This window comes from Anolis carolinensis, chromosome 1 (assembly GCF_035594765.1).
Source record: "Anolis carolinensis isolate JA03-04 chromosome 1, rAnoCar3.1.pri, whole genome shotgun sequence".
Classification (NCBI taxonomy): Eukaryota; Metazoa; Chordata; class Lepidosauria; order Squamata; family Dactyloidae; genus Anolis; species Anolis carolinensis.
Window position 1 is genome coordinate 251,027,759 of NC_085841.1, and position 13,173 is coordinate 251,040,931.

The 13,173-nt window shown below is 39.0% G+C and overlaps 1 protein-coding gene across 1 annotated transcript; it reads left to right on the plus strand.

The window, feature by feature from the left end:
- Positions 1 to 3,268: 3,268 nt before the first annotated feature.
- LOC100554401 (tetraspanin-6) lies at positions 3,269 to 10,897 on the plus strand. The gene is made up of 7 exons (XM_003214871.4): positions 3,269 to 3,428; positions 4,144 to 4,332; positions 5,465 to 5,539; positions 6,594 to 6,689; positions 8,177 to 8,326; positions 9,850 to 9,933; positions 10,722 to 10,897. Exons 1-7 carry the CDS (start codon positions 3,354 to 3,356, stop codon positions 10,788 to 10,790), a joined length of 738 nt encoding a protein of 245 aa, XP_003214919.1. The 5' UTR covers positions 3,269 to 3,353; the 3' UTR covers positions 10,791 to 10,897.
- The last annotated feature ends 2,276 nt before the right edge of the window (positions 10,898 to 13,173 follow it).

The window sequence follows — 13,173 nt, forward strand, 5'->3', positions numbered from 1 at the left end:
CTGGCAGGATCATATGGAAAATGGCGGTCTTTCAGATATCCTGGACCCAAGCCATTTAGGGATTTGTAGGTCAACATAAGCACCTTGAATTGCGCTTGGAAGCAAACTGGAAGCCATTCTTGCCAGGCAGGTATTATATGTATTATATGATCTCTATGGACTCGTGTTATGAGACCGTCTTGAGCCATGAAGAGAGGTAGGTAAGAAATAAAATTATTATTCTAATTATTATTATATTATAGCATTTTGCACTCCCTGGAGCTTCCAAGCACTTTTCAAGGGCAGTCTCACATAGTGTGTTATGGTTGCCGCACTGTGAGGTAACTAAGGCATGGACCAATGTGCGCAGATCCACCTCCTCCAAGAAAGGTGACAGCTGGCACACTAGCCAAAGGGCAGCAAATAATCCTTTGTAGGTGCCTTCAATATACCGTATTTCTTTTGGGAAGGAGATCTGAGCATTAGGTACATCATTTAAAATACTCTGCCTTGTGCAACTACTTACCACACACCAGCACCGTACCGGTTTATCCAATCAGTCCTCTTTCTTGACTAACCAGCCCAGGTAGGCCACAGCAAAACAAAGACAGACTTGAAGAGGGAGGGAATATAGTACTGTTTTGTTTTCATTACATACAGACCAAGGACTCCAGTATCAGCACTTGAGTCTTCTTTGGAACATTCGACCTATGAGAACAAAGGGCCCTTGTGGCTTGCTGTGGCTGCCTCTAACTTTCTAACGCTTGTCAGTGGCAAAGCTCAGAACATCAACACTTTTGCACTGGCTGGAGATCTGCAGACTTCAAGAATAGTAATAACAACAATAAAAATCCCCTTAGATTTCTCCTTGCCAAGTGAAAGACTGCCAGGCTTTGAGTATGGCTGAGATTGCTTTGTTCATACACTTTCACAGCCAAGCCATGGGCTGGGGGACATAATAGTAAAATGCTGGAAGCTAGTCCATACTTGGAAGAGAGAAAAGAAAGGGAGGGAATAGAACAGACTGCTGATTTTAATTCACATTGGCAAGAGGGCTCCATTAGATTTTCCATGCAGGTGCATATATTACTGTTCTTAATACTCTGCTTTGATGCTGCTCCAATACAAGCTGTTGTTCGCTGGGGAAGGAGAGCTGCTACACAGAGGTACTTTGAGGCCTGTTGCTAGGAGAGAACACAGCAAAGAACCTTTCTAATCAAGATGAAATTCCACCGTTTTAAAATGCAGTAGAGTCTCATTTATCCAAGCCTCGCTTATCCAAGTTTCTGGATTATCCAAGCCATTTTTGTAGTCAATGTTTTCAATATATCATGATATTTGGTGCTAAATTCATAAATACAGTAATTACAACATAACATTACTGCGCATTGAACTACTTTTTCTGTCAAATTTGTTGTACAACATGATGTTTTGGTGCTTAATTTGTAAACCTTATTTGATGTTTAATAGGCTTTTCCTTAATCTCTCTTATTATCCAAGATATTTGCTTATCCAAGCTTCTGCCGGCCCGTTTAGCTTGGATAAGTGAGACTCTACTGTAATAGTATTATTATTATTGGCCACTAGGATTATTCACAGATAAAAATGTCTATGATGATTGTTCTTGTCATAAGCACTTTAATTTCAGTTAATAACCAGTTAAACAAAGGAAGAAAGCTTGTATCTCTTCAAATATGTTGGACTTCGATTCCCAACAGCCCTAGCCAGCAATGGTTGAGGTAGTGGATATTGTTGCCCAGCAACATCAAGGGGGCACCTAGATCGCCACCCCTGTGTCAGAGTATTATCTCTAACTTCCATCACATTACACAGAAATGAAGAAGAAACAAATGCAGGGATTCTGGGATTCATGGTCTTCTGCTCTATCTACTAGAGAGCGTGAAAGAGGCAATATTAGAACTGTCATCCCTCCAAATTAGATATTTTTGGATATGTTTGTAAAGTGTAGCCTGGACATTGTTACACTTGACTGCATAATGTCCATCAGAATAATTGACCTATCATCGAGATTATCTCCTATAGTACAATTAAGAGGGATCATCTGCATAAAGCAAACCTATACACTCAGAAGTCAGCTCTCCTTAATTCAATGGAACTCAGTGTAGCCTTTCAGGTCTTGATGAACTACAACGTCCAGTAATTCCTCATAATCGGCTTTGCTAGGTATCACTGCAGTCCATTAATATCTGGAGGAATGCATGATTTCCACCTCTTGTGTAAAGCCTCAGCCTCACAGAAGCACAGGTTATATGAAATTATGGAGCAATGTCTGTGAAAGGCAGGGGGCGAATGAAAGGTTTCACTAGGTATGTCCCAAAATCTACTCTCTATGTCCAGCTTCACTGTTGTCAACTTTCTTCCAAAGGTCAATTCATATATAACTTTGGGCTTTATTAAGAAATGTAAAGCACAACGTCTACACAACCTCAGGCCCTCCAATTGGCTGACCCAGTTTGACAGGAACAATCTTTGCCATACCACAAGTTCAACTGTCATAACACTTTTAAAAAGTCACAGTTCCTCTGTCCTCCCCCTTTCCCTTCAACTTAGGCCCCTTCCACACAGCTGTATAAAATCCACATTGAACTGGATTATATGGCAGTGTGGACTCAGATAACCCAGTTCAAAGCAGGTACTGTAGATTATCTGCCTTGATATTCTGGGTTATATGACTGTGTGGAAGGGCCCTTACTTTAGTTGGTGCAAACTGTTCAAAGGGAGTTTGCACTCAGGGCTCTTCCACACAGCCATATAACCCAGAATATCAAGGCAGAAAAGTCCAGAATTGGGTTATCTGAGTCCACACTGCCATATATTCCAGTTTAAATCAGAAAATGTGGGATTTTATTCAGCTGTGTGGAAGGGGCCTCAGTTAACTCAGCAGAGAAAAAGCAAACTGCTACAGCTTTTCTTAACTTGGACGATATTGTTCTTCTTAATTAATAACTTTTGCCATGCTCTGTTGTTGCTTGGCCACAGCCGTCTGTTTTCATCTGTGATATGTTGGAAGGTATGCAACTGTTTTATTGTGTTTCTATTTAGCATGCAAGCAATGAGAAAACATTATACACAAAGTTCTATCGCAATCCAGTGACAGACATACGGTTGAAGTAAGTCATTTCAGGTGCAGATCAATGCATTGTGCTGCCACAGCAGGTTCAACTTACTTGTAGTTACTCCAGAATAAATGCTTTGGGATCATTAACAAACTTACTCTTCCAACAAGTCAGGGACATATAACTTCAAATAAGCATTAGCTTGAAATTGGTAACAAGTGTGATAACTGATTAGTGTCAGTATATCTGTGCTCATCAGTGGTCCCAGGGGGTATTGGATAGAAATCAGCAAGCAGAATGCTGGGGAACGAAGTTACTAATTGGGAGACAGTAATTAAGATTTGTTTATGGCTAGCTATCTTACTTTATTGGGTAAGGATTTTTAATAATAAGTTTTTGATCTATGTTTATTTAAATTTTGCTTATACTTATTTGCTTACGTGTCTAGATGCTGGAAGTTTAGTACATATGTCTAATAATGGCTCTGTAAATTCCCTGTAGCAGAACTGTAGAGATAATTATTTAGTTAGGCTTTGAAAATGTTATAAACTTACAAAATTATTAAGCAGAATTACTTTAAGCAGCCCTGTTCAGATGTTTGTAGTTCCATAATACACACACAGAAACTTTTGAGTGTATCCTCACTCATAACAAACAGCATTTATCTACTCAGGTGTAAGCAACATTGTCTTCCTTGTACTTATTTCCACCTAAGTGGGGATAGAATTATACCCTAGCAAGATGTAATATCTTTCAGGCAATTTACATTATTCATACAATCTAAAGAGTGCCTAGGTGCCTGACAAGGCATTTAAGTATGTAGGATGGCAGTATAGCTGCACTTTATGTTGAAAGAAAATAAAAAATACATTTTTAACTTAATTCTGTTCTATACTGCACTCTTTTTTCCTTTATTAAAAATATTTGCACTTGTTGAGAAAGGCTTCAGTCTGCTATGAACCAGGATTCATGTTAATAGGGGAAGAGGAGACCTGTATGTATTTGCTGACACGAAAGGTACAGAACTTTTGAAAAGTACTATTTCTGTTACAGTTTGTTAGTGATTCTTTAACATCTGTAATTCTAGATTTCTGGAGTTGTGCTGATGTGCATAGGAGTGTCTATCCAAGTGAAGCTCCGTGATACTTTTGTGGTGTTGAACGAAGCTGCTTCTGTGGTCCCTGTGATCATAACCATTGTTGGCACGCTTATAATCATAATATCAGCCTTTGGGGCAATCGCTGTACTTAAGCGCAACTCTAAAATGATAAAAATAGTAAGTGATACACAGATGTAAGTAGGATCCAGCATTTGTTTTCACTTGAAGACACTTACTCTCTGTGTTAATTTGACATGTATTCAAAAGTAGTTCAGGTCTTGTGATGTTTTAGCACCCACTGGTGTTTTGGAATCACAGGTGAAATTGGGCCAAGTAGTATTATGGCTCAGTGGGGAACATGGTGCTTTCCAGCTGTGAAACAGCAACTTCCATTTCTGTCATAGCTTTATGCTATTTCCAGTTGTAGTACTTCTACACACCAAGTTCTTACCTGGGCTGTGAAACCTGAGAAAGAAGCCAACTATAAGGTGCTTTCTGTATAGGATAATATTTATTTTATTGCTCTGTAATAGCTTCAGGTAGCATCATGCTAGACAGAAGCTGTGAGAAAAACCTATACAGGTATATAATTGTTAATTAAGAAAGTGCAAGAATGAAGATAGCAATCATGCACAACTAATATGTCCACCATACACCCATTTAGCAACTGTGGGAAGGTAACTAGTATAATGGCTGCGTTTAGAGCAAGTAACAAACTTGGAAGGACATAATGTGCCTATTCTGAATTAAATGAACTTCCAAGTATACTTTATAATAGGTTCCAAATCATGCCCAGTTATGTAGCTGTGCTCAATCTGAAGTTTTGGGCCTTTGATGTAATGGGGGAAACAACTCAATGTGAGTATGCACTTCTTGATCTTTTAAAAATCCTGAATATATACCCCCAAATATATTTTTTAACAAGAATGCATAAACAGTGCCCATTTTCTAACCACAGCAGGTTATTTTACCATGTATGGTGATTGTGGCTCAGTTTGGACACGATCGGTAACTTTTGCCTATTCTTAATTGTTACTTCAATATCTCTGTTCTGTGTCAACATATCCATGCCAAGTGCCAACAGTAATAGATCAATGTTGAGTTTGGCTCTGTAGGCATTATAAAATCAGCCTGGCATATTTGATGGATTATAAATTGGACTGGAGGGCAAGAGAGGCAGGAATTGAGAGAGAATACTAAGAATTCAGCGGTGGTACTTTCCACTAGTCTGGTCTTATTGAAATCCAGTCTTGATATTCTTTTTCATAAGTAACTAGCCTTTAATCTGAGAATACCTCTCTCTTGTTAGTTCGCAGGCATATTACTGGGCCACTTGACCACGGGAATCATAGCGGGCACTGTTGCCTATACTTACAGAGAGAAGGTAAGTTTTGTGATGAATCAAAGTACAAATTGTGGTTAACTTAAGCACTCCAGAGAATCACCTGGAGGACATAGAAAATGCCTAGAGAATACATACTTTGGCCCCTTCAGCACTGTCATATAAGATCCAGAATATCTGCTTTAAACTGGATTATATGGTGTAAACTCGTATAATCCAGTTCAAAGCCGATAATGTGGATTATCTGTTTTCATAATCTGAATTACATGGTGGTGTAGAAAGTAAATCAGACGTAAGTAAATGAAACCACAGTTACCAATCTCGCATAACCTTTGACTATGCTATTGCTCTCTTATGAACATTTTGCAAAGTGCTTGCATTTTTTAATCTCAAACTCTCCTCCTTTGTGCCATTCAATATTGTTATGATTTACATAGACCACCTTAATGTACAAAGTGCAGTCTATTTCTAATTAATCCTTGCAAAAGTTCCAGAATTAGGCAAGGTTGATTGAGAGGTACCTCACCAGTTACTTGTAATCACTCAGTGAGATTTTTACTTCATGGCTGCAAGTGCACTCTACAAGCAGCCGTGAGGATAACCTTGTGGTCAGGAGGACAATTTCTAATTTGGGAAAGGTCTCAGTGGGCACCTGAGAGTAAGGGCACAGGGTAAAGCACAGCAGGAAGGACCAACTATCATTCTTTCCAAGTTGTCTTTTTTCTGCATCTCAATCTTATCCTTATCCACTTGGGAATAAACTATAGGGTGCAAAACAGAGTCCAGTGGGCCATGAAGATATGCTAGGCCTCTCTTCACTGAGCAGACATTACAGCAAAAGCAGTGTGCAAGCTAGTTGGGAGCAACTTCTCCTGACACATTCAGTCCCTGCAATCCCAATCTAAACTTGCCATATTATCAATGGAGTAATGATGAAGTAGTATCAGGTTTCTTATAATAGGTTTCTTGGTCCTAGAAGTTCTAATTTTCTTTTCATTTTCCAGTTTATCAGCAGTCAGCTACCCTCTGCTTTTGGGTAAAACAAAGCAATAGACAGGAACTTTTCTTGTATTGTCCCTTGTGTTTCTGTTAACAGTTACATCAGACTTTATTGAAAGATGTCTTGAAGACCATGGACAAGTACAGTGGAGAACTGCAGATCACCAAGGCTGTAGATAGCCTACAGAGACAGGTAAATAAGTTTTTCTCTAGCAGAAATTAAATTGTAAAGAGTAAAGAACTACATATAAAAGCCATCATTATGAATGGATGGAGTCCAGAAGCGCAAACAACTGTTTAATCCTTTCTCCCTCCATTTTAGAAGGTTAACTAAAGACTTGTCCATGTAGAGTATTTAGTGAATAACCTGATCAATGGGTCCGTGGGTGTATTGTGGGAGAGGCGGAAAGAAGAAGCAACTAAAACTGTAAATAACATATTGTTTGAGGAAGAAATGTAATGTTTTAGGTAGGGGTCCCCAAACTAAGACCCGTGGGCTAGATGCAGCTCTCCAAGGTCATTTACCTGGCCCCTGCCCTCAGTTTTAGACTTAGGCTTGCCCAAAGTCTGAAATGACTTGAAGGCACACAACAACAACAACAACAACAACAACAACAACAATCCTTATTAACATGACTATCTCATTGGCCAGAAACAGGCCCACACTTCCCATTGAAATCCTGATAGGTTTATGTTGATTAAAATTGTTTTTATTTTTAAATATTGTATTGTTCTTTCATTGTTGTTGTTTTTTGCACTACAAATAAGACATGCGCAGTGTGCATAGGAATTTGTTCATTTTTTTTTCAAACAATAATTTGGCCACTCAACAGTCTGAAGGATTGTGGACCGGCCCTCAGCTTAAAAAGTTTGAGGACCTCTGGTTTTAAGCTTTCAAAAGAGCAGTTGGAAAGTTACTTTAAAAAAAAACAGTTCATTGTAGTTTTAGTTCTACAACATCACTGTACACAGTGGGAAGGTACTGTTGTATTTTTCTTACACTATTAAAATCTTTCATTAAAACTTCAAGAACAATACTTGTTCTTGTGCGCCTTTGAGTTGATAGATGAATCTGTCACAGTGGTTTTCTTGGCAGATTTGTTTAGAGGGGGGTATGCTTTTGCCTTACTCTAAGGGAATGTGACTTGTCCAAGATCACCCAGTGGATTTCCACAATCCTGGTCTCCAGAGGGGCTTAAATCACTATACCACCAAGAGGTACTTCCTCTTCTACCATTAGTAAAACCATACCACATAATGTCCATGAACCTACATCAGGAGACATAGCACAGTGCTACCCATCCTAAAATGTACAGTTTAAGCCATATATCCCGCCCCCCAGGTATTTCTGAGGTTCTGGAGGGGGGCTGAGATCTAGCATAGTTGCCTACCGCATTGCACCCTGCAACTGGGAGAGAGTTTGGCATGTTATCACTCACCACCCTGCTATCTGGCACTTTAAAATATCTCTGCAGCGGAATCTAAATTGAAAGGTACTTTTGGTCATTGCAACAGTACAATTACTGTAAAAGTAAGTTGGGTCTAGAAATTAGGATTACTGAACAGGATGTGACATTTTTTAGAGAGAAAAAAATAAAAGAAGTAGAGGAAGTTATGGTTTCAATGAGGTGGTTTTGTATCAAATTTCTTAGAAACTGAAACTTTTCCTTTGCACTATAGTTCCAGTGTTGTGGTGCAGAGAATTATACTGACTGGCTAAACACCACATTTGGCTCCCTCTCTTCATCTGTCCCAAGAAGCTGCTGTAAAGTACCTGTGGAAAGCTGTGTCACAGATCTAAGCAAATATCCAGTAGGCATTAACCAGCAAGTAAGTTCTATAGTGTCTTAAAGTTCAAATGCATGTTCCTGTAAAGACCCATTTCAGATAGATCCCCAGAAGTCATGTGTATCGATGTTATCAAACTGCATCATTAGCATAATATAAAAGAAATGGATCATATTTCACATATTTCTGTGAACAGTATTTATCAACAGTCTGGTTTTTATGTTTTGCTTTTTTGTGCACAGCTTCAGTGAAATAGTGGCTGGTGGTTTATATGGCAATGAGAGGAATGTTCCAAGGTGCCAAGGCTACTTTTAATTTCTTGAACAGCTCCTTTAGAAACCGAAGGAAAAGCAAGAGCAGTTTCCACAATGCTAAAATTGGAGGCATTTGCCTTTACAGGTCTAGTGATTTTTTAAAAAAATCCTCAGATGGTAGAATATCAATAAAAGAGCTCTTTGCACCTGGAGAAAACAAAGTGATCTGACCCATAATGTGGAAAACCACACTGGATGAGCCAGTCTGTCATTAATCTTAGAGTAGCTGTTGTGGACGGTCCAAAATCATTGGGAGATCAGAAACAAACAGTTTGTTTCTGATCTCCCAATGATTTTGGACTTTCACTGTATCAAGAGTTTTCATCTTCAGAAGTTTGAACTGAATGATGGACTTCTATCACACAGCAGCCAAGAGTTTACATTGTGTGCAGAAGTATTGTACTATGCCAAGCAGAAGTCTATGGTGCACCACAGCTAAGAATTGTGGCTTTACTGCCACAGTCACTGAATGGCTGGAAGAGAGTGTAGGGAATAGAAATGCTTGGCTATGCACCCATACCTTGAGGATTTCAGCACTGCTGTAATTACTTCGTGTCTAGTTATCTCCAATAGTGTCTGCTCCCCATGAGGCATGAAGTGACCATTTGGGAGGGTCTTCAGAGGTGATATATTGATCAACCTAACATAAGACCACACACTGAACTAATGTATTATGCTGAAATACATAGGATTGCAGCCTGTCCGTACACAATTATCAGATCTTCTAAGTTGAGACATTTCAGTAGTGTGTTGGAGTCATTAGTAGCTGTCCGTTCTTATGAGTTGAGAACTTTCCTATTTCTGCTATTCTCTGTCCCATGTTAGAAAAACAATCTGTTTACCATGCCTCTTAGATAACCGCTACATTCATTAAAGGTTACAAATGATTTATGCACTTGGTTTTGCAATGCCCACTTTATGACTGGCATAGGAAACTATGGCTACCATGATTTGATTGACACTTGAAAAACCAAGATTATTGCTTGTGGATTTTACCTGATAACCTCTATCTACTTCCCTTGATAAGCAGCTCTGTCAATATAGTTGTCTAAAAGAAAACCCAGACACTGCATTGAGAGAGAGGTGCTGGACAATGACCACAATGTAACTACAATATGAAACAGTTGCAGCATTTTTTAAAATAATTCCTTTAAGTAGATTGTGTATTATAACGCTGGTTTACGATCTACTTAGTTTTGATGGTACATGCTCAGATACAACCGCCAAAACATGTGGGTTTTTTTTTTTCAGGGATGTGTTGCAAAAGTGAAGACTTGGTTTGGTGAACACATTGTTGTATTTGGAGGAGTTCACATTTTTATTGGACTGGTGCAGGTAAGTCTAAGGTGCTTTGTAACTTAATATTGAGTAAATCTAAATCTGAACTCTGCCTATGGTGGTTTGCAAAGCAGACAAGTGTAAGAGCCTGAAACTTCAAAAGAGAGAAAGCATGGACTGCCCTGTGGACTAGATTTGGATTTCTCAGCCTCCCCCCCAAAAAGGAGAAAAGCCCTGTCTTTACATAATGGGAGGCCCCCTTCACCATTAATTTCAGTGGGCCTTAATCCAGATTAACATCTGTCTGTTCAGTTTTAATCCTGAAGCAGCAATTGTCATTGCTGCTGTTGTAGTTCTTCTCCTCCTCCTCCTCCCTCTTCCTCCTCCTCTTCTTTTTGTGTTTGTTTATATCCCACTTTTTCTCTCCACAAAGAGACTCAAAGCAGCTTATGAAATTCACATTCTTAAATCAGTCACCAGGATGCAACTGTATTTCTGTGTTTGCACTACTCTGAATGTTGTGATATGGCTCTCTTAAAAATGGATGTAAGGAAAAGCTGCTTACTAAAATGCATATATTGGTGGGAAAGTGGGGATATACAGGATTGTAAGGGAAATTGTTTGTAGAAATGGGCATGCATGCAGGCAAAATTGCCTGTTTTAAAATTAAATGGAAATGGATATTGAATGGTTAGATGGATTTTTAAAGAAAGGCAAACTGATGTAGAAATAGGAGGGAATGAATGGAGACATGGAAAAGTGGAACAGAGAAAATAAAAAAGATGGATTATTTTTCCATGAGGCATTTACCTAACCCTTTTGTGTGTTCTGTGCTTTCTTATCAGCTAACTGGGATCGTGTTTTGCTATCTGCTGCTGAAAATATTAAAAGAGAACTATGAAAGTGTTGAATAAGTTTAAGAAGCTGATGTTACTTTTATAGCTGAAGCTGGAAGACAAAATGTGCTCTGTTCTTTTTGCTAGTTATGTAGCAAGCCAATAAACTCTTTCTATCAGCTGAATGAATGATTTTCCTTCACCGGAGCAAGGAAACAGATGTGCCCTGCTTCTAGCAGGAAAGGTTTGTGAGGTATATATTATAGCAATGCAATAGTCCATCAGTTATCCCAAGTTGGTCTCAGCTTTACGGAACCCCTGTTGAAGAAATCTTGGAGACAGCGGCACCAGCAGTTTTTTTTCTTCCCATCCCTTCAAATCAGGAAATGTCTAGCCTATCTATACTTGGAGAAAATATTGGAACAAAATGACATGTAAACCTTTGACAATGTGGTCCAGTGTATCTTTGTGCCTTGATAATGCTCTCATAATGAACTGTTGTGGTTAAAAACGAGTGTTATACTAAGTATTATGACTGAGATGGTGCATTGGGAGATGGAACAATGGAGTTCAGTCATGGTTCCTATCATTCTTGATGTTATCCCCTAAAAAAACAACTTCATTGAGCAACAAATGTTTTGGATGTATATACTGAAGAGCAGGGCCACATATGATGATCCTTCAAGCCCTATATGAAACAACTATGACAGGAAACAGCATTGGTTCCTGTGGCTGCCTGTCACAAACAAAGCAATCTACTGCCAGAAGCATGAGGTGCAATTTCACACTGCGTTGCATCTCAGAAATCCTTTTGTTGCTGGTGCTGCTGAAAAGTTAGCCTTGAGGAGTTGGAGGGACATTTTCAGTCATTGCAATGGTGCAAAAACTAAACATGAATTTGAAAATTTACAACATTTGTGCTTTGCTTTTCTGACCCAAATCCACACTGTATGTGCCGTTACAACAGACCTTACTTCAACATTCTGACAACCAATATTTTTGTTCGTCTATCTCTGTTTCTAACACTTACAGACTTGGCCTCCGAATATCAGCATGGTTCCTCAAGTCAACTGTTCAAGTTGGTCACTTGAAAACCTGGAGAGTGCAACTTAAGTAGTTCTGTTGTCCTGCTCTAGCACGACAGAGCTCTCCACCTGTTCCTGCCTTCCCCAAGATGATGGCACTTAAACCGATGAATGAGGCTGTGTTTAAATATCAAAGTGTACAAAGTAGGGCAGCACTCATTATATAGAAACCTGGATACCACATTGGTTACCCCTGATACAAAGTAAATTAAAAACAAACTGAAGAATGCGGTCTCCCAATAGATGTACAGATTTACCCAGCATTTGCCTGAGGGGAAGTAGTCATATACAAAATAACCTCTCTATCCACAAAGTCGTATCCATGGTTTCATTCAGTCATGTGCCAAAAAATATCTTCCCAGAAGTGTTTGTGGGCATCTCTAGGTACTCCAGTGGTTTTTTGGTATGCTTCTGTCCCAAGCATGCTCAAAATATAGACTTTGCTACTATCCATGGTTCCAGATATCCAAAGAGAGTGTTCATATGCTGGAACTTATTCCCTGTGGAGACTGGGATCGTACTATAGTAATCTTCTCATTTCTGTTTAATAAGCTATTAATCACTTCCGGGGGTTTTGCTTATACCACAGTAGGGATGTCCTTCATTGTCTAATAAGTATACTGATTTCATGGAATGTTTTTAGAAAGAGGGTTTATACTTCTCGGTATTAAAATACATTGTGCAGCTATGCTATATTTGTTAATGGTCTTACTTTAAAAAAAAAGAAAAACAAACCAAAAACATCAAAAGACTGCAAATGGAAGACAATGACTGTATGCCCCACAAATATGGAACATCCCAAGGACATAATAATCATGCAGTTTAAATGCACCGCCTGAGAAGCAAATAGACTGTGAGGCCTTACCCACTGAAAAATGCCATGGTACTGCTAGGCATTTGGCCATGACATGCTATTTCTAGCCAACAGTTATGACAACAATCACAAGATATTACCAGCTGGAAGAGATCACAACGGCCATCTAACTACAGCAGTCTTGAAAGATGCCCAGTCAACCTTGACCCCCCCCCCCCAAAAGAAAATCCACTCCCACCAAGCACCGCTCTAACTAATCTTAGCTAAGAAATTTTTCCTAATGTTTAAGTGAAGTCTCTTTTCTTGTAATTTTAATCTATTTAATCTATTGATTCTTGTCCACCAGAAAACAAAACAATCCCTGTTCGTGACATCCCTTCAGATACTTAAAAATGGCTATCATGTCAGCATCTTGGTCTTCTCCAAGGAAAAACACATCAATCTCTCCAAGTCATTCCTCACCTTTATTATCTTAGTTGCCCTTCTCTGGACATGTTCCAGCTTGTTAATACCTGCTAGAAGCATTGTACTTCGAGCTGCAAAGAGAATTCCAGAGGAAATC